This window comes from Podarcis tiliguerta (genome assembly GCF_965153285.1).
Source record: "Podarcis tiliguerta genome assembly, chromosome: 4".
Lineage (NCBI taxonomy): Eukaryota > Metazoa > Chordata > Lepidosauria > Squamata > Lacertidae > Podarcis > Podarcis tiliguerta.
In genome coordinates, this window is record NC_139537.1 from 71,453,225 (window position 1) to 71,473,614 (window position 20,390).

A 20,390-nucleotide genomic window follows, 5' to 3' on the forward strand; every position below is an offset into this window, starting at 1 on the left:
ATACAGAGGTTTTCAACCTTTTTGAGCCCACAGCTTCCTTGACCAGTTACACTCTTTCTCCGGCTCCCCTGTGGGGAAATGGGCTTCAAGCCTCAGAAGCTCAGTTATGCCACCCCTTGCCTGCAGAGCCGCCAACCCATCACCCCTTTTCAACCACCCTCCCTTGTGGAGTGTTCCCTCAGCCCATTCACCTCCCCTCACCTTGGGAGCCCTCCGAGCAGCCACTGCCACTGTCCCTGGTCTCTGAGCTGCCCCCCCCCCGGCCCCAAAGAAAGGTGCCTCTTCACGCTGCCCTGCAGGGGCCTGGGAAGAGGATGGCCCCAGCCTTAATAGACTGGCCAAAGGTGAATATGAGGCCAACACCTTACTCACCTTAGGAGGCAGCACTGGCAGCGGCTGGGCCTGCATGGTGGAAAGGCTCCTCTTCAGTGTTGGACACTCAGCTCCCAGGCAGGTATTGCACACAGCAAGGACAAAAAGGCCAGCATGGTACCTGCCTGCCTGGCCTCCCATTTTGTCTGTCCATTCCCAACAGCAAAGGCTGGTGGACTGTCTGTCTGGCTTGGCTCCCCCATCCACTTGCTTGCCTACTCCAAGGCCGCCTCAGCTCCTGGCAACCAGCAGCCCCTGGCCAGCGCCAGAGGTACCATTCACCTGGGGAGCTTGTAACCAGGACTGCTGCAACAAACAGCCACACAAGCCTTTGGGAGGCAGAGATGTGAGAGGGCATCAGAGAAGGCAAGTAAAGAGGGACAGAGGCTAGTGTTGCCTGCAGCACCCCTGACCATCCTTCAAAGCATGGTTGCTAGTTGGCTGCAGCAGTTTCAGGCAGAAAACAGGGAGGGAAATCAGACAAATAACGGATTAGAAAGGCTCCCATAGAAATAATGGAAGTCTGTCACCTAACAAATGACCTCCTGGAAGTGCATTGTGTTTGGAAAGTGGGACCTGTGTGTACATATCTATGCAGGGCAGCTGAGACACAATAAGGGATAAAAGATTAAATTAATCAAACACACATTAGCTTGTTTCTTAAAAGTTATGCTACTATACTTAGGAAATAATTCTCAAGCTTGTTATTTGAAGTGGAAAATTTGAATGGGCCAATGGCCTGATATTAGTGGTAACACACTTGGGAGTAAGTTGTATTGAACTTCTTTACTTCTATAGTACATCTGAGCAGTGCTCTTTTTTTCTAAAAAAATGTTTGGGGTACTCTCCTTTTGACTCAAGAAAATCACCATTTTATAGTTCAAGTCGGGGAAAATAAATACAGTAAAAAGTATAAAGATCACAAAATGTTTAGCAGTATGCGTATACCTGCATCTCCCTAGAAAAAAACACTGCATCTGAGTAAAGATGCATAGAACTGTTCTGTAAATTATCATATGATAAACTGGGCAGTAGTGCTTCTTTATGAGTCCTTGACAAGAGCTAAGAGGTTTTGAATAATTGGAAGCTGATATTTTGGGCTGCAATCCTACCTCCAGTTACTTGAGAGTAAGCCCCATTGAATTCAATAGGACTTATTTCTGAAGAGAAACACAGTTAGGATTGCACTCTTAAAGAGTTGGATTTGAGATTTACGCAAGCTACTGTGTATTCTGATTGTTGTTGTTGTTGTTTAGTCGTTCAGTCGTGTCCGACTCTTCGTGACCCCATGGACCAGAGCACGCCAGGCACTTCTGTCTTCCACTGCCACCCGCAGTTTGGTCAGATTCATGTTTGTAGCTTTGAGAACACTGTCTAACCATCTTGTCCTCTGTCGTCCCCTTCTCCTTGTGCCCTCCATCTTTCCCAGCATCAGGGTCTTTTCCAGTGAGTCTTCTCTTCTCATGAGTATTCTGATTGCTTATCAATAAATTTTCAAGGAACACACTTTGTTGCTAAAATTTGCTATTCTTTTCTTTTCAGACTGAGACAACGATTGGCCTCAGTTCATATCAGCAGAAAAGGTAAGATTTTCTTCAGTCCATTGTTTCCTTTAATTCCAAACAATGCTTAAAATTATCTTATAATTTGAAAATGTTTGACTGTTTCGGTGAACCAAACTATTAACATTGTTTGCTTAATCCAAGGAAATTATTTTATTTATTTAGAGGATTGCTATTCCACCTTTTAATTCAGTGCTCAGAGGATAATCACAATTGTCAGTATATGTATACATTGATACGTGATCGTTTGTATGAAATGGCATTTACAGAGTAGCTATTGATGATACTTTTCTCATCTCCTGAACATGGTGCCTTGTTGGTAGAGGCAAGGTTGTCAAGTCTTATATTAAAGACATTTAACTACCTCCTCATGTGATCATATGAACTGGCCTTGGTAATCTATCCTGACAATCATGGGAATATCAAATAATTACATAGGTTTCTATCATTTAAAATCTCTCCAGCCCAGTTAGCCACAATTTCTGGATAACCATATGGGGGGGGGGCAGGGGCTTATCATGGATTTCTCCCTTCTCCAAGTCCAGAATCATGCCGAAAACTTTGGAAAGGGGGGATGTTTGCAATTGGGCTAGAGTTGGGCTCTTGTAGACGGTATGTTAACTGCTTCTGTCTTCTGCAAAAGTCCTGTAGGGAAGAGAGAGAAATAACTTCTCCTTTCCTCCATGGAAAATGAAGAAAACAGAGGTGGCATCTCTCCCATGAGCAAGGCAGAAAGTACAAGGATATTCACCTGATGGTGGAGGGTTATTTGGAACTGTGTTTCTCCTTGTAGATGCCATTTTATTTGACAGGATGGCTGTAAAATGTGGGTGTAATGGACAGCTCAGGTAGACCAGAGTCTGTTGGTGCAGTGTGGTGAAATTCTACCAGAGTGGTGTAGCTTGCACAGTGCTGGGCTGGAGATCACTCTTTAAACCTCTTTTGTTGGTATTTGGCTTTCCATTCTTAATTTGGGAATAGAGTAGTTGCTTTGGAAGATAATAATCAGGCATCCAAACAGCATGACCAATCCAACGAAGTTGATGTTGAAGAATCATTGCTTCGACACTGGTGATCTTTGCTTCTTCCAGTACACTGGCATTAGTTCGCAAATCTTCCCAAGTGATGTGTAAATTTTTTCAGAGACACTGTTGATGGAATATTTTGAGGAGTTGGAGATTTATAAGTGGTCCGTGTTTAAGCATACAGTAAAGTTAGTAGTATAATAGCTTTGTAAACAAGCATTTTGGTTTCCCTGCAAATGTTCGGTCCTCAAACATTCTGCACTTCAATCGGGAGCATAAACTGTAACATCTCTGAGGTTAGCTTAGCTTAAGGAACTGAATATACGCTGTGCATTTACCATCTTGCTGAGAAGCCTGTAACATCCACCAAAGTTTATAGACAGACAGACAGACGATAGAATTCTTTCAAGAAACAGTAACTGTCTCCTGACACATCTTCTGTTTTACCAATTTTGTTGTAAAATACTGTAAAATCTTTTTTTCTTGTTTAACTCCCCTAAGTCTCCAGTTTTCTTTAAAAAGCTAAAACAGCCAATAGGAAAAGGGGGCACCCCTCAGTGGGGTTAGAGGAAAGCTGCTTATCTGACAGTTCAGTTCTAAAAAGAGATAGAGCACTACATTACAATAAAAACATTTACATATCTTTCTTTAAAAAAGGTAATGTGTGTTGAGTACAGCTGCTTGTTATGTAAATGTCACTGTGCCCAATTAAGAGCCACTTGTCAGTAGGTGCAGCTGGATCACACACTAGCTTAGCAATGATGTTGCCATTTTGCCATTTGTAAAGGCTTAAAATTGTACATTAGGAGGGTAATGACCTCAGTAGTATTTAGTCCAATGAAATGACATGATTCACAATATCCAAACTTTCCTTCCTATCAGTTCATATTAGAAAAAGCCTGTGGTTTTCAGCTTTGGTGGTTGCAAGTGATACAACCAGCTATATGGACACTAGTTTTGGTGTGTTCCAGACAATAGTAACAATTAGCTATGGCATCATAATGCCCAGGAGAGTGATAATTCATGACTGAAAGGCTGTTGGAGGAGAGGTGTGCAGAGTAACGGAGATGAAATTCATATATGCTTTTCTCTTTGGGTGAAATTCATATATGCTTCTCCCCTTAGCACTGGAAATTCCTGTCTGCATCTCACATGTATTTTTTGCTAGCTAATCACTAGCGCATCTACAGTACAGTGGTGCCTCGCAAGACGAAATTAATTCGTTCTGCAAGTTTTTTCGTCTTGTGAATTTTTCATCTTGCGAAGCACGGTTTCCCATAGGAATGCACTGACGGTTTTAAGAAAAAGGTGCAAGACGTTTTCGTCTTGCGAAGCAAGCCTATAGGGAAATTCGTCTTGCGAGGCATTCGTCTTGTGAGGTACCACAGTAGTTATAAAGCTACTTTCAAGTAGTCTTCCTGTACTTATTATTTATTTAGTTAGTTAACTTAGGGACCATTTGCTATATAAAAAAAAGTATTAAAAACTACAATAAGGAGTTGAAGAGTCAAAGGCACAAAGCATGGAATTTTTTAAAAAATGTTCCTATTGTAGTTGGAAGATTGCAGTTGCAAGATTGTAGTTGTTATTTTACCTTATTTATGTGTATATAGATATCTTTGTTTTAGGCACTGAGAGCATGCATAGCATGCTGGAATTCTTCAAATTAAAGTGGAAATTTGTAAAACGTTTTAGCTGTTTTGTCTAAGCTTGAAGTAGCATGATGAAACTGTCAGGTCATTTAAAGGCACCAAGAGGAAACAGCTAGCTAATGCATTTGAACATTCATTTGATTTTTACATAGGCATATAAATGTTAGCTTAGCTGCTACACTCACTTTCTACTCTACTTTTGAAATGCCAGATTTAAATTTACAAGAAGACATATGAACACTAATTTCCAAAAACCAAGCAGAAACCAGAAGCATTCAGTCACTTAACTTGATATCTTAACCTCTCCATTTGCATCAAATGTTATTTTAAGAATAGTAAATTTTCAGTTACTTCTGTTGAATATTTCCTAAACAATAAAAGAGGAAGTACTGTCAGGTCATTGAATCTATGCAAATTGTTGCGAAGCTACCAGTAATTGTTACTAAAAATGCAAGGAATGGCACTATGGAGTACTTGATCTAAAGGTATTCAGTATTTTAAGAGCCTAAGACGACAAACCTATACTCACCTAGGTATAAGTCCAATTGCACTTAATGAGGCATAGTTTTCAGTGGGCATATATAGAATTGCCTGTGAAGTTACTGTTTGTACATTTGGGATGCCACTGCCTTGGCATCCCAAAGAGTCTTTGGAAACATCAAGAGAAAAGTTAATTACAGGTCCAGAAACAAATAGCACGATAAATTTACAGTTGCATTGCCTAAAAATATATATAATGGATGAGTTGAGATAAATTTGCGTCATCATAAACAATTACCACAGCTGTTGTCTTCCTGCTTCTCTAAGGCCAGGCCTACTGTGAGTTGTAAGGAACCCACTATCTCAGATATGATGAAAGGTCTAATTGAGGGGAATCCTCATCCCTTTTGTCACTCATTAGGCCAAGGGTGGGGAAATGGATGTGACCAGTGAGGCAGAACTTTATCTCCCTCACTCTGCGTGGCCAGGTCTGACAGATGGGCATGCCCAATCACCTCTCAGTCATCGGACATCACAATGGTATTGGGTGACCCATTTATGACCCTTGCAATTTTTGGCATTTGGAAGCCCCAACAATCACCTGGTAGTACTTCGAAATGGATTCAAAGATTGATTGAATATGTGGAACTAGACAGTTTGTCTGAAAAAATAAAGAACAAACCAAAACAGGTATTTGTATCTAAATGGGAAGGCTTCAAAATATATTTGAAAAATAATTACAGTAGCTTAAACTCTGTTGCAGCATTTGATTAACTTCAGTAGTAGCTTTAAGAATGATGTGAGACCTAAGATAAATTAAGATGCAGTTAAATTATGATGATAGTTTGTATCAGCAACAAGTTTGTGTATCGGAATTAAGGAGTAGACGGAAAGTCATTTGTGTCTCTGAGTCAGTTTGTATTAAGTCTATTTGGTTTTGTATGGTATAGATGTAATGGTCCCCCCCCCCTTTTTTTCTTTGTGTATTACAAGAAATCAAAAGATTTTTTTTAAAAAAAGATACTACTTTGAAGTGCCACTCAGGGCTCCCTGTAAGAACAGACAACCAGCTGATTTTCAGAGAATTCAAACTACTTTTTGGCCCAGCTGTGACTTTATCTGCCTCATATCTGACATCAGGTGTATGTATGTGGGCATCAATTGGCTAAAACTGCCTCACAGACCAAATGGAAAAACCTGGCTGCCAGGGATTCTCCACTACTGCGTTAGACAGTCCAATTTATTTGCTAATTATAATTGGTCATCACAAAGCTACAATCAATTTGGGAGATGCATGTTCAGCTATGTTTATCCCTAGTATGCTGGGCCCTGTTTTAGTGAGATATACTGTAGTCAGTAAATAACAGATCCCAGGAAGCAGCAACGGGAGTACGGTTTTCAACCCCCTGACAGTTATGCTATGAAATACCACAGGCCATGTTTTATCCCCAATGTTTTTAACATTCATATGCAGTCATTGGGAACCGTGATTAGTATCTGTTCATTGTTAATAGGCCAGGTAAACAAAAGTTATGACTGAAGGTGCTTGAACACACCTTTGAGTGCTGCAGGCATATGCTGAGTCAGTGCTAGGTGGGGACTTCCGTGAGTTTGCACTGAACAGATGCCTTAACATGGCTTTAAAAGACTTGTTCAGCACAAGGAATGCAGTTCCTCCCCCCTCACACACACAGTTGCTCCTATAATAGTCTATAATTTTCTTAAAGACTGGAGGTGGTAATAATTTGATTTTGGGGGTAAAAATTCCCAGTAATCTACGTGCAGTAATTAAGCAGTATTTGTGTGTGTGTGTGTTGCAAGTAGTTACAGCATCTTACTGATATAATATGCAGATCTGGGACAAGACGGCACCTTGCATAAACTTCTGCTTATAGGCCTTTTCTGTTTGAGCCAAATGTTATTACCTGTGCTATGTCTGCTCGTTAAGAGTGGATTTTTAAGTTTGTAGTTAAAGTACATGATCTAGACACACTGTGCCTTTGCCTAAGTTGCAGACACTCATAGACATAAACCTTGAAAAATGGAAAGTAAGGCAGAAAACTACTATCTGCTATGTGAGATTCTCTCATCATATTTCTTTTTTTCTAACAAATATCAAAGGGTCCACTTGTTGTTCCAGTTGCATATTAGCCACTAAGCTCCAAACAATAGTACAATTACTAGAATAAATTAAACCATAAAGTAAAGTATTTGTATAGCTTAGGGCATCTGCTAGTCAGCCTGCAGTCTCTCCTGTGGTGTAATGAGATTGTTGCTTCTGTACTAGACTTCTTTGAAACTCCCCATAGCTTACCAGTAGATCATGATGGAAAAGGCAATTCAGATATTGGTAAATATTTTTTATTATGATTATGAACAGCCCGATAGGACTAGACACAAGCAGTACAGAAGTTCTTTGGTAACTAAGCAAGGCTCTGTGTTCTTTTAAAACCTTAAATGTCAATAATGTAATCTTAGTTTCTAAACTTGAATACACACCCACACCCACACACCTCTACATCCTTCTCTGTGCAGAGCAGAAACAGGAAAAGAGTGAATATTTTATCAGTGAAGGTGTGATCATTTACTTGGGCACCAGCAGGAGTTTGCCATTTAAGGACAAAAAGTTAACCTCAGCTGCTTCCGATGAGAAGAATTACTCTCAGATATTTTTTATTTTTATATTGTTGCTGCTTCCAGTTGCCTATGATGAATTACAGTTTTTAAATGGAAAGGGTCTAGAAATTTTCAAAAAGGGTTTGCAGCATAAACTACTTTGAGTGTTTTCTAGCAGAGCCTGAAATTGTCTTCGGAATTCTAACCTTAAGTTGAATAAATCTGAAAGCTACCATGATGTCCTTGTGCCTACCAATTCAGGGGTTGCATAATTCTGCTGAGCTTGTTTGTGACCTTGTGTTGTGTTTTTTGTAGGTTGCGTAGGTTCTTAGGTATATTATGGTTGGAATGTGGTTATGCTGTTAGCATTGACCAAGACTTAATCTTCCACTTCCAAAGTGGGAGGAATGTATTGCATGTTTTTATTTTATTCAAAGTTATTAGTACGCTTTATTGCTCCAGGTTTGCAATAGCAAGTTTTCACACTTAAAGCTGAAGACAGTTTAACTTGCTCATGTCTCACATATTTTGCTTGAAAGCTCTTTTGGGGTTGGTCCCTATCTGTTGCTTGGTTATGAAACTTTCGAGCACAATGCAGGATAGATAAAAATGAGTGTTGTCAGGTTTTGGTTAGATTTTCTAGTGCCCTAAATTGATTAGGATTTGGTTTTGTTTGCTTGTTTGACTTAGTTAGTAAGCAAACTTTGAAGAGTATGCCATGTTAATTTAGCATGTTGCCAAAGCCTTTTGAATAACTTAAAATGTTAGAACTTAAATACTTTTGTGAGGCAAGGGGAGGAATTCATGAAGCATATGTGATGTGGTTTAAATGTTATATTCAAACAAAATAAAGGTACATGGAAATATTTTTTATTGGAGGACTTATAATTTTTTTACAGTGAATAGTCAATTCAAGCATTATAAGTTTCCCTTACATTGTTTAAAATTTAGGAGTGTCGTTTGAATAGCACTGAAAATTTTAGCATGTCCAAGAATCTGTGCATTGGGTGGTATGCCTAAATTTATTTTTAAATATATATTTATTTATTAGAGGTATAGAAATTTCAAGGTATAGTTAACTCCAAAAGTTAATTAAAACCTTAAAATGGACACATTTGTCTAGTATCATATCCATTCATTACATCACTAGATCAATTTTATGAAAATATGCCTTTTATAAATGGATTTTTTTACAACACTGTGAAATTGATGTGAAAATAGTATCATATTTTTAGTTTAAAAGGTTAACATTTCAGTTATATTAGGATTCCCTTAAAAACATCCTGGTTTAAAATACCTTAATATAATGCTAACAAAGCCATTGAAGTCTATATTCATAATCTTTTTAAATTGAAGATAGCAGCTTCTACCAAACACATCTCAAATTTAGCTAGATTAGAGTCTAGATGTTATCAAGTCCATTAATACACAGTGGTTTCAGTAGTATTTGGTGACCTAATAATACATTTCAAAGAACTTGATGTCCTTTGGTTTGTGTAAAGATATTTACATTGCAGATAGTGCTTGAAAGGAAGGATTTCATTTTTTTAAAAGATTTCAACTTACTATTTATCTCCCATCTCAACATTGCTGCTTATAAATAATATATATTAATGGAGACTTGGTTATATTCTATACTAGCAGGGGTGCCTGCTGCTGCCCTGGATTTTTGAGAAACAAAAAAAATATTGTGGTGTTTGAAATACTGGTCATTTAAAATATTTTAGACCGTCTTTCTAGAATTAGACACTTAAAATGAAAGATATAAGGGAATGTCATCAGCATATTGATGACACTTCAGCACAAACTCTCAGATGACCCCTCCCACTGTTTTCAAGAAACTGTTAAACAGCATGAGACGCAAAATGGAACCTTGTAACTGTCAGCATCGCCCTTGAGCCAGTGCCACTAACTGGACTCATCCACTTCAGCCCTGACTGGGCTAGGCGAGCTGGGTAGCACTTCCAGAGACCACCTTCTGCACAGGAACAGGTCAAAGTGCTGTGGACTCACAGCTTAGAGTTGTGAGCACCGGATTGACTTCCACAAGTAGACAGTCGTCGCACAGCAGAGTACAGCAGAGTCTAGCAGAGTATATAAACAACTCGGATAGCAGCTCTATAGAATATCTTCTTTATTCTATCTACAACTATTATACAACTATATACAGAGCTAAATGAGCCTAAGCATAAATGAATGCTAAACCGCACTGAGTGTCTGCAGCTGCTCTTAGCAGCAACCTTATCTGTACACACGATCTCTAACACTCAGTCTCTCTCTCTCCGATACACTGACTGACTGACTGACTGACTCACTGACCGACTCTTTGATGTGGTGCTGGAGCAGAATAAGTAGAGAGCAGAACACGCCTCCTCCTCTCAGCAGAATCAGCAGACTCCTCAGGAGATTCTTGGATATGGGAGGGGTGAAATCTCCTCAGTAACATCCCATAGGCAAAAGTCCAATGGATGGAACAGGAGTCCCATAGCACGTAACAGAGTACATCTCTGGAAAGGTGACCCAGAGTAATACTGTGGTTGCTTGGGAGATCCGAAAGAACTGACAGAGTTTCACTTCCCTTATCTACTTGCCAGTACCATTCACCCACCAGAGCAACAAAGGCTGTTTCTGTCCCCAACACCAAGCTGGCAACCAGACTAAAATGAATCTAAATAATCACTGTTCAGGTTTGTCTGGAGTTCAGATTCCACCACCTGTTCTGTCTCCTTGCCCAAGAATGAGATAATTGATACTGGATTGTAGTTTAAATCCACTGGATTGAGGGTGATTTTTTCCCCATTGCTTTTAAAAAAAGTAATCACCCTGGGGACCCACGTAAGATACACTACACCTGACGGTTTTAATTTATCTTATATTTCAGCATAGCATACATCAGTTTAGATGTAAATAAGATTTACAATCCTATTCCCAATTAATCTGGGAATAAAGCCTAAAGAATTTAATAGGACCTAACCACTGAATAGATATGGTTAGGATTGCACAGTTAGTCATTCATGTATAATAAGAACATTTGTAATAATTCTCCAGCCTATCTAAGGCAGATTCTCATTCCAATTGCTAATACTAAAAAGGCATTGTGATATACAGGTGTTTGGGTACCCTTTTTTGAACTGCCCTGAACTTCTCCAGAGGGCTGAGAAAAACTAGAATAGATTTTTGGTGGGAGTGGGATGCAACATGAAGGAAAGTTCAGTTGTGCAAGTGGAAGTCCTTGGGCTAATGGGACTACTTTGCTGGATTGTCATTCAACTTAATTGGCAACTTAATTTGGAAGATTCTGAACATGAATTAAAAACTGAATGTCATCTTAATTTGTTCTCTTCTCATTTCCCCCCAACAGTATATCTATGTATCGAGGGAATTGCAGACCGATTCGGTTTGAACCACCAATGCTGGATTTCCATGAGCAGTAAGTTGGGAACACTTTGCCTAGCATTCTAAATAGAAGGCACCTGGAAGTTAATAGCTGTCTGAGAAACCTATGTATTAAAAAGGCAAAGCTGATAATATGTTAATGTTAGATGCCCAGAACCTTATCTGCCCAGCATCAATCACATAGTTTCTGTATAAGGGGCTCTGTGTGTTGGCTAAGTCATATAACAGGCCTTAGTGGATGCATAGTATTGATGGTTCACACTTGCAGAAATTTGCACCTGTTGTACTTCAGCCATACCACACGGTTTCATATTTGGAGGGAAAAGAAACATATGGGGAGAAGATGGAAGAGGAGGAATAAATGAAGTCTAAATTGGAGGAAAGATTGAAGTATCTGTTGTTGCTGCTTCTGTCTGCTTTACTGAGGAAAGGGCCCTTTGACTGAAAAAAAATCTAATATGATTTTCCAGTAATACCAAAGGATGAAGTTGTTAATCCTTGTGTATGCTTTCCGTGCAGCACTAGTTTATACAGTAGTTATTTGAGGACTGTAACACGTTAGGCTGGGACCCGGGTGGCGCTGTGGTCTAAACCACAGAGCCTAGGGCTTGCCGATCAGAAGGTCAGCGGTTCGAATCCCCGCAATGGGGTGAGCTCCCGTTGCTCAGTCCCTGCTCCTGCCAACCTAGCAGTTCGAAAGCACATCAAAGTGCAAGTAGATAAATAGGTACCACTTCGGCGGGAAGGTAAACAGCGTTTCCGTGCACTGCTCTGATTCGCCAGAAGCAGCTTAGTCATGCTGGCCACATGACCCGGAAGCTGTACGCTGGCTCCCTTGGCCAGTAAAGCGAGATGAGCACCACAACCCCAGAGTCGGTCACGACTAGACCTAATGGTCAGGGGTCCCTTTACCTTTACCTTTTTACTAAGTTAGGCTACAGGTTGTACATGCAGAGTTTTGGTGCCATCTATTTACAACTTGAATCTACTGCTTCCAGGTTCCCTGGAAAAACTAAATTCTCAGGATCCCTGGCATGTGAGTCCTTCTCTAGATACAACTCATGTGCACCAACAGGGAACTTATTTCATGCCGCAGCAGCCAGATAAGGAGCACTGTGTGGAGGGAGTTGGACCATGTTGCTCTTCAGATTACATCATTGGTAGTATGACAGGAACTGAAAGGGGCTTAGATAGAACCAAGCTTTTTTCTGATCTACTACATAGCTTGGTTAGCTGAGTCAAACTCTGTATTGGGGGGAATGTTGTCTGTCAACAGTGGATATATGAAAAGTAGAATATAAAATAGTCAAAATGTGCAAGGTTGAATGACTTTGGCTTTTGAATATTAATTTACTCTGCTGATAAATTAAACATCAGAACAGCGCTCACTCTTTTCTCATCATTAGTCTCTCAATGCCTGGAGATACAGCCATAATGGCAGTAATCATAGTGCAGTTATTAATCCAGCAGTGATACAGTGGCTGCATATGCATGCTGCACATCTCTGGATTAAGGCCAGAAGACAGAATTGTTTAGTTGCAGCGTTAGCCCACTCCATTAGTCAGTTGAAAGGCAGGATAAAAATAACTTTGCAAAATTTATTTATTTATAATCTTGGTACAAAATATTAGCATAAAATATATATGCCAAGCGAAGCAACAACAGTCAATATAAAAATAGTCCTATCAGCTTATTGGAGCAATTATAACTTTGCATCATGAATAATTATATGCTTGCAATAAAATAATGACACAAACACTTGTAGGGAATACAACAAGAAGTTGTGGCAACTTAAAAGGCTAAGAAGTGTATTGCACCATAAGGTTTCATGGATTACAGTCTTAATTCATCAAATGCATGAAGTGTTATCCTGAGTAATGGGTGTGTGTATGTATCACAGGTCTTGCAGAGCTTGTCTGAGGCCTGGGGCAGGAGTCTTGTTAGAATAAACTCAAACAACAAAGAAGCTGGTCCCTGGCAGGCCTTCCTGGCCAGCGTAGCCCTCTGAGGCTTGGGATTAGTTTACCCAGCTTCTCCCATCCCCTCTGCATTGGCCTGATGTATCATACATACAGGTTTGGGTGGGGTAGAGGAGGAGGATTGTAAGTGGTAAGGTCAGAAGGAAAGGAAATGCAAAGAAAGAGTACAGGACCAGGACCCTGTGATAATGATCTGAGGTCCTTCTTCATACGCCTCCTCCGCAAGAGGTCTGAAGGGTAACAACACAAGAACAGGCATTTTCTGCAGTGGTGGCTCCCTATTTTTGGAATTCTCTCCACAGGGAGGCATGCATGGCACCTTGGTTGCACCAGGCAAAACCATTCCTCTTCTCCTGGCTACTTAAACAATCAATGGCCTTTTAAACTGTGGGGAGGGGGGTTATTGTTTGTTATATGGTGTTTATATTGTAAACTGCCCTGTGATCCTCAGATGAAGGGCGGTATATAAATTAAAATAATAACAATAATTGACAGTGGCCATTCACAAAATGCACCTGTTTGTTCCTTGCAACCATAAAACTATAAATATTTTGTGGTTGTAGGCAATTGAGGAAACAATTTAAATGCTTTTTCTACTCTCTTTTAATACAGGCCAGTTGGGATGCCCAAAATGGAAAAGGTTTACTTGCACAATCCAAGTGCAGAAGAAACTATTATATTAGTATCAATATCTGCCACAACCTCACATTTTCATGCATCGTTTTTTCAAAACAGGGTGAGTTAGCTCTGTTTTTTGAAGTTGGTGTTATTCTGCAAGCTGGTTTCACTTCAGCAAAAACTGATTTTACTTCAAAGTGCATCACAGTAACTAAAATAGCTTCTCTTTAAATGCAAGCTCAACAAAATTATGCCATGTACAATTCACTGTGGAGGGGTTATATGAAAAGTAAATGTCAGGAGGTTTCTACATCATTCTAGGGCAGTGGTGGAGAACCTCCGGCCCATAGCCTTGGTGTTCTCAAGAATATGGAAAATGGATAATTATAGCTCAGAAATGGTTTCTAACCAGTAGTAGCTGAATTTAGCCCATGGGGGGAGGGGGGAATCCATACCAGGATAGTAGTTTTACTATTACCAACCAAAGTCCCTCAAGTAACGTGTGAGTTTTCAAGTTCATCAGAACTTCTTCTTTTTTGGTATAACACAGCCAGGAGCAGAGTACTGCTGATGCATTAATTTTCAGTAGGAGTTGCTACTTAGAGCTTATGCACTCATAAGTAGTTGCCGATAAATGGTTGCCACTCCTTTGGAAGTGATTCTGTCATTTTTGTGCATGCTTCTATGAGCTGCTAAGTTTTTTTTATTGTTTTCTTCACCATGTTTTTGTAAAACCTACTAACCAAGTGCCTTAAATATATGAAAAAGGCTCCAAATAAGGCTGCATTTTACAAGGCACTTGCGAAAGCAAATAACCAACAACATGTATTTCAATTAAGATCGTGTCTCTCCGCCACTGTCAGGGTGTCAACCAGCATTAAGTGAAAGCTGAAATGATCATTGGTCCTTCTCTTTGTCCTCTTATTCCAGAAGCATGTGTAATTAGCAAGGGTGTGTGTTTCTTTACTGCCACTTGAAATAATCTTTTGAGCTTAAATCCAAGTGTTTAATATTTGAGGGGCGAGAATGGGGGAGGGATTATGGAAAGCTTGTAAATTCATACTCCCTTCTTAATCCTAATACAAGACTTAACTGATCACACATCTTCCCTAAAGCAATTAACATATTTAATGAAATCTATCAATGTAGGACTCTTCCATAATGGAGGTGACAGTGTGTGAGGTGTGGAGTGTGTGAATGGATAGATTTGTGTGGATAGGCTATGTATGCGGTTTTGACCCTACCTGCTTTTGGTTTTAGCCATGTCCACCCTTGCTTGTGACCTCTGGAAGATTACCAATGCTATAATGTGGCTCTGAAACTGAAAAAGTTTCCTCAGATAGTAAAGTCTTGATTATGGGTACCTCCTAAACTTATGATCGCTCTGTGCTCATTGATTCAAGCAATTATGGGTGTTGTAAGGCAGTCTATAAGAAAATAGAAGATTCCCGAAGTGTTATATAACTTTGCTCAGGGAGGAGTCACATCAGATAATTTTTCTGTGTTTTAAGGCCAATTGAGAAGAATGAGTCAGAGCACCAATTTGTAGGAGCTACATTATGTACTCCAATCTGGCATTTAGAGTGGAACCTGTGACACTTGGAGCAATGTGCTTAGTAAGCTAAACAATAAGCAGTTCAGTGTTCTTTCATATTAGTAATATTGCTATAATGTTTAAAAAATAAATTTTTTCTGCGTGTTGTACTTTACAGTTGTTTGTTTCGATGCAGTATCAACCAAATCAAAAAGAGTGTATTGGAAGTAACTTTTGTAAGGTACTTAAATTGATTTTTCCAAAGAAAGGGCTATAGTATGTGGCTTGCTTGTCTCATGGGTGTTCACACACAGCTTCTACATATCAATTGTGTTTGAATGCCCGATCTCATATTTGAAGCACTACCCTTCTAAGATGAACAACATGTCATGTTATATCTGGTGTTTTATTTTTCAGAAAATCGTTCCAGGGGGGAACACATCATTTGATGTGGTTTTTCTTGCAAGAATGGTGGGGAACGTAGAAAATACTTTATTTATTAATACATCTAATCATGGGGTATTTACTTACCAGGTAAGAGAAAACATCATGTACCGTGTCTTAAATGATTGAGAACAGAAGTGAAAGCACATTATTAAGATTGGTGCTCAGCATATACAGTGGTACCTCGGTTTATGAACTTAATCCATTCCAGAAGTCCATTCTTAGACCAAAGCCATTCTTAAACCAAGGCACACTTTCCCTAATGAGGCCTCCCGCCGCCGGTGCCCTTCCACTGTTCGGCTTCCATTTGTAGACCGAGGTAAAGTTTGCTAACTGGAACACTACTTCCGGTTTTGTGGAGTTTGTATACCAAATAGTTCGTAAACAGGGATGTTCTTAAACTGAGGTGGCACTGTACCGCAATGTGTGACTACTTCATAGTTTAGCATATGTCTCTTAAGTCATTGCTTTCAATTGAAACCAACAGCCACGTATCATGAACTTAGATTTTCTGATTGACATTCCTGCTTTCAAATGGGAATTACTCATGGAGCAAGATGCCATTTGTCTGCAATATATACATATTATTTGATGCTTTGAGACACCTGCAATAAGTGCCACTGTGCTATGCATATTCCGTGCACTTGAGATTACAAAAAGTCTTACAGTATTAATGCGCCTCCTACAGCTTAGAAATGAACAAGCTGTTTGCAAGGTGAAAAGCCTCCAAGTTGTCTATTAAAATGCAAAACAGGCTTCTGTTGATTTATGAGATACAGTAATAGTGATTGACTTGAAAGTTGATAATACACTTGATCTAATACAGTTGATTGATTTAAGCACACCACAATATTTTTAAAAAATTAAGAGAAGGACATTTAAATGGCGAAGTAGCTTTTGCAGGAACAAGATCACATATTTTAGAAAACTGAAAGGAATGACAAAAATGGGGGGAATGCCATTTTTTGTATTCATGAACATAATTATGATTTACTACCTGTAGTGCTCTAAGTTACTGTGGTTCGGAGCTAAAAAAAAATTCAAAGGGTTGTATTTGACTCAGTCCTACTCAGTGATCTTAAGTTGTTGTTGTTTTAAAAAAATCTGCATTGCATATAAAACAAAAACTGGTTGCAAAACAAATATTTAGAGAAAAGCTGGTCTGTAGTTGTCACTTGTGTGGCTCCTGAAAGGAAGAAAAAGATATATTTTCTTGTATCCTAAAGCAATAGATACTGTATGAGACCACTTTAAAATACTGTACTGTAAACTTCCAAGTTGGGAAAGAGGTAGTGTTTCTTTGTTGTCAATGATTGTGTGAGTTTTAAAGGTGGAAAACAGACAATTACTCACATTGGGATACTAAAAGCTTGTTTTCTTTTTCTTAAACAGGTATTTGGTGTAGGAGTACCAAACCCTTACAGACTTCGCCCTTTTATAGGAGCAAAAGTTCCAGTAAACAGCAGTTTTTCTCCTATTATAAATATACACAACCCCCATAGTGAGCCTTTGCAGGTATGTAGGAACACTGTTCATATTTACAGTTACCTGTTAAAATATAATGTTAATGTATTTCAGGTGCTCTTTGTATACTATGATTCTATTCCTTTATTTTCAGTTCGGAATGTTATATGTATAAACCATTGAAGTTAAAATAATTGTCTTGGTGGTAGTTTTGAGAAGCTATGTTCATGGAACTAAAGGTTTGCATGTAAGGTTTGACTTGGCAAATACAGAAACTTCATTTGCATAAAATCACTTGATTATTTTTTTTATTTGGTGGAATGATAAATGGCATATTCTAACACTTGAGACAATTCATTGACTATGTTGTTTGTGTGGTCTTTACCACAGAGAAAATAAAATATAAATAGTTTCTCCTTAGCTGGCAACCATGAGAGTGTGTCTAGTTGGAACTTGAGCTCTAACTTTATCAATTATTATTTTTGGCTATTCTCACAGGTGGTAGAAATGTATTCAAGTGGAGGTGATCTCCACCTAGAGCTTCCAACTGGTCAGCAAGGGGGTACAAGAAAATTATGGGTGAGTGGCACAAATATTACTTGACTCACACTAAGGTATTAATAAGTTCTGACAAAGACTAATATTTGTTGTGGCTTAAACTTTTGTTGTGGGCCAGAGCACCCTTCCTCAGATGCATGGTGTTCTCCTCTGCTGATCCTGAAATCTCATGCACACATATACAGATAAGAGGGTGGATGTTGTTTTGAAATGAGGCCAGGAGGCCCAGCAATTCAAGATAAGGGAGTAAACCATAACTGTGCAGCATCAAATATCAACAGGGTCCAGTGACAAGTATGAAAGTTCAAAGCAGAATGGGAACGAACTTGTCATGAATTTTCAAAGTAACGTTAATATTGTATATACCAGCAAATGTGGACAACTGCTTTGCGGGGGGGCGGGGGGCTGACACAAAAGGTGAAAGGCAGAAACAAATTTAAAATGAGAATTCCATTCATAACAAGAGAAGAACAAATGCTCTACAGTAAAACCAATGCTATTAATTATATATTACTTATATGTATATGATGTTACATGTTTTGTTTTTGTCACAAAAGCAAATAAAACTTATTTTAAAATAAATATTGTATACAAATACCTAACAATTATGTCCTATAGTGAGTTAGCCACTTTCAATTTCATTTCATCGCAAGTCTGATAGCACTTAAGCTTTTTACCAAGTGATTTTAGACATGTGTGTGGTTTTTATCTAATATTCTAGCCACAGAATATTCCAAAAGTTGTAGTTTTGACTGAAGATATAACACCAGCTACCTTTTACGTAGCAAAGAAATACTAGGGAACTTTTCTAGGATTTTCCAGGACAATCCTCCAGTTTATATTTTTGTATAAAATTTCAGTTTATATTTTTGTATAAAATTGCTAGTGTGCCTGCATGCAATTTGAGATGGTTGCTGATAACTCCTTGGTTTGTATCCAACTAAGTCCTACTGAGACCCATTAAAATGGACTTAAGTTGGTCATTTTCATTTATTTCAGTGGGTCTAGTCTGAGGATAACTTAAATTGGATACATTTATTTTTACACTTTCTGAGTAGCAGTGATTAGAATCTCCCACTTTTGAAGCGTATAGACAAATTAAGTCCTATTCTCTTTGCTATAATGTAGGCTTTCCAGAAATTTTGAATGCACAGGAGGAAAGAAAATTATGGCTTGCCTGTTGTGGGAGTGGGAAATGAGTGGGCTTGGATGGCACAGACAGAAGTATCTACTGATGCAAAATAGGCTTTTAAGTGTTTCTCTAAAACATTGGTAGCATCACCAAATATATTTCTTGTACTGGTTTCTTACAACAGAACTAGTCTTAGGCACTTAGGAAAAGGCAGGTTTGACAAACTGTTACTTGTCAGTATGAATAATCTACATGTGATGATTCTGAACCTTTTATGTGATGGTTGTTTCTGAAACTGTTTGACACTTCCATCTCACTATTTAGTTAGTTCATTGCCTAAAAACGCCAACTGTATACTCCATATTCCACTTTTATTATAGCTGGCATTGTGGACCTTTTTATTATACTGACTTTTATATTCTGCACAATTGTCTGTTTCAATAGGAAATTCCCCCCTATGAAACTAAAGGAGTTATGAGAGCCAGTTTCTCTTCAAGGGAAGCAGATAATTACACAGCCTTCATTCGAATAAAAACAAATGCCTCAGACAGCACAGAGTTTATTATTCTGCCAGTAGAAGTAGAAGTCACAACAGGTTTGTAGAAATGTAATGTTTCATCAACTTCATGTATTTTCCTACTGCAGTAGTGAAACATACTCACTTTGTTTTGTCCTATCTTAAAGCCCCAGGAATTTATTCATCGACAGAAATGCTAGATTTTGGTACTTTAAGAACCCAAGGTGAGTCCTATATTTTAATACACCTCCATTTCAGATTGTGAGTAGACACACCTCATTTTGCAAGAGCTGCGTAATATCAGTTTCATGTGTTTGTTCCTTAGCCTTTGCATGTAGGCCTTCATATGTATTGGGTTGCATCCAGACAGGTCCTGCTGCTAATGGAAAGGATCCGCCCATTTACATAAATAAATAAAAATAAAAATCCAGGGTTCTTCTGGAGACGGGGTGCAGGAAGGTGATTTTTGGTATTATCTCTGCGGCTACTTTTCATAGTGTTTCATGGAGTCCCCAAACCCTCCAGAGCAGATCTTTGGGGGCTACAGGGGAAAGGAGGAATTGGTGAAAATAATTTCTTCTTCTAGCAGAACTCTGCATGAGGGAAACTTTCTGAATCCACCTCATTTGTATTTAAATGCCTAGGATATCTAGCTTTAGAAATATTATATAAAGTAAAATGAAATAACTTAATAACGCAATTATAAATAGTACTTTTTATAACATCACTCTTAATTTATACACCTGCCAAATGACTGTACACAGGCGCATCTGTATTCAGACTAGTCTCCAAATCATAGTTTGGAACAGTCTTCCCCAACCTGTTGCCCTTCAGCTGTTTCGGTCATCAATTGCATAATCTCTGACCATTGACCATACTGGGAAAGGGCAGGTGGGACTTGTAGTCTAAAGCATGTGGAAGGCACCAGGCTGGTTTGGAAGATCAGGATTTAGTAATGGTGACCATGATCCCCCTCCTCCCTTCCCTTGCAACAAACCATAGTTTGCCCATTTGCTCCAGTGTGACAAATTACGGTTTGCC

General features: G+C 38.9%; 1 protein-coding gene across 1 annotated transcript in view; it reads left to right on the forward strand.

Annotated features, from left to right (window-relative positions):
• Nucleotides 1-20,390, forward strand: part of TMEM131 (transmembrane protein 131) — a 67,294-nt gene that overhangs the window by 16,478 nt on the left and 30,426 nt on the right. Inside the window, exons 3-10 of the mRNA XM_083437567.1 lie at nucleotides 1,915-1,955; nucleotides 11,069-11,137; nucleotides 13,695-13,818; nucleotides 15,652-15,768; nucleotides 17,071-17,193; nucleotides 17,641-17,721; nucleotides 19,277-19,427; nucleotides 19,517-19,573. Coding sequence (XP_083293693.1) covers nucleotides 1,915-1,955; nucleotides 11,069-11,137; nucleotides 13,695-13,818; nucleotides 15,652-15,768; nucleotides 17,071-17,193; nucleotides 17,641-17,721; nucleotides 19,277-19,427; nucleotides 19,517-19,573 — 763 coding nt within the window. The remainder of the gene's footprint in view (nucleotides 1-1,914; nucleotides 1,956-11,068; nucleotides 11,138-13,694; nucleotides 13,819-15,651; nucleotides 15,769-17,070; nucleotides 17,194-17,640; nucleotides 17,722-19,276; nucleotides 19,428-19,516; nucleotides 19,574-20,390) is intronic.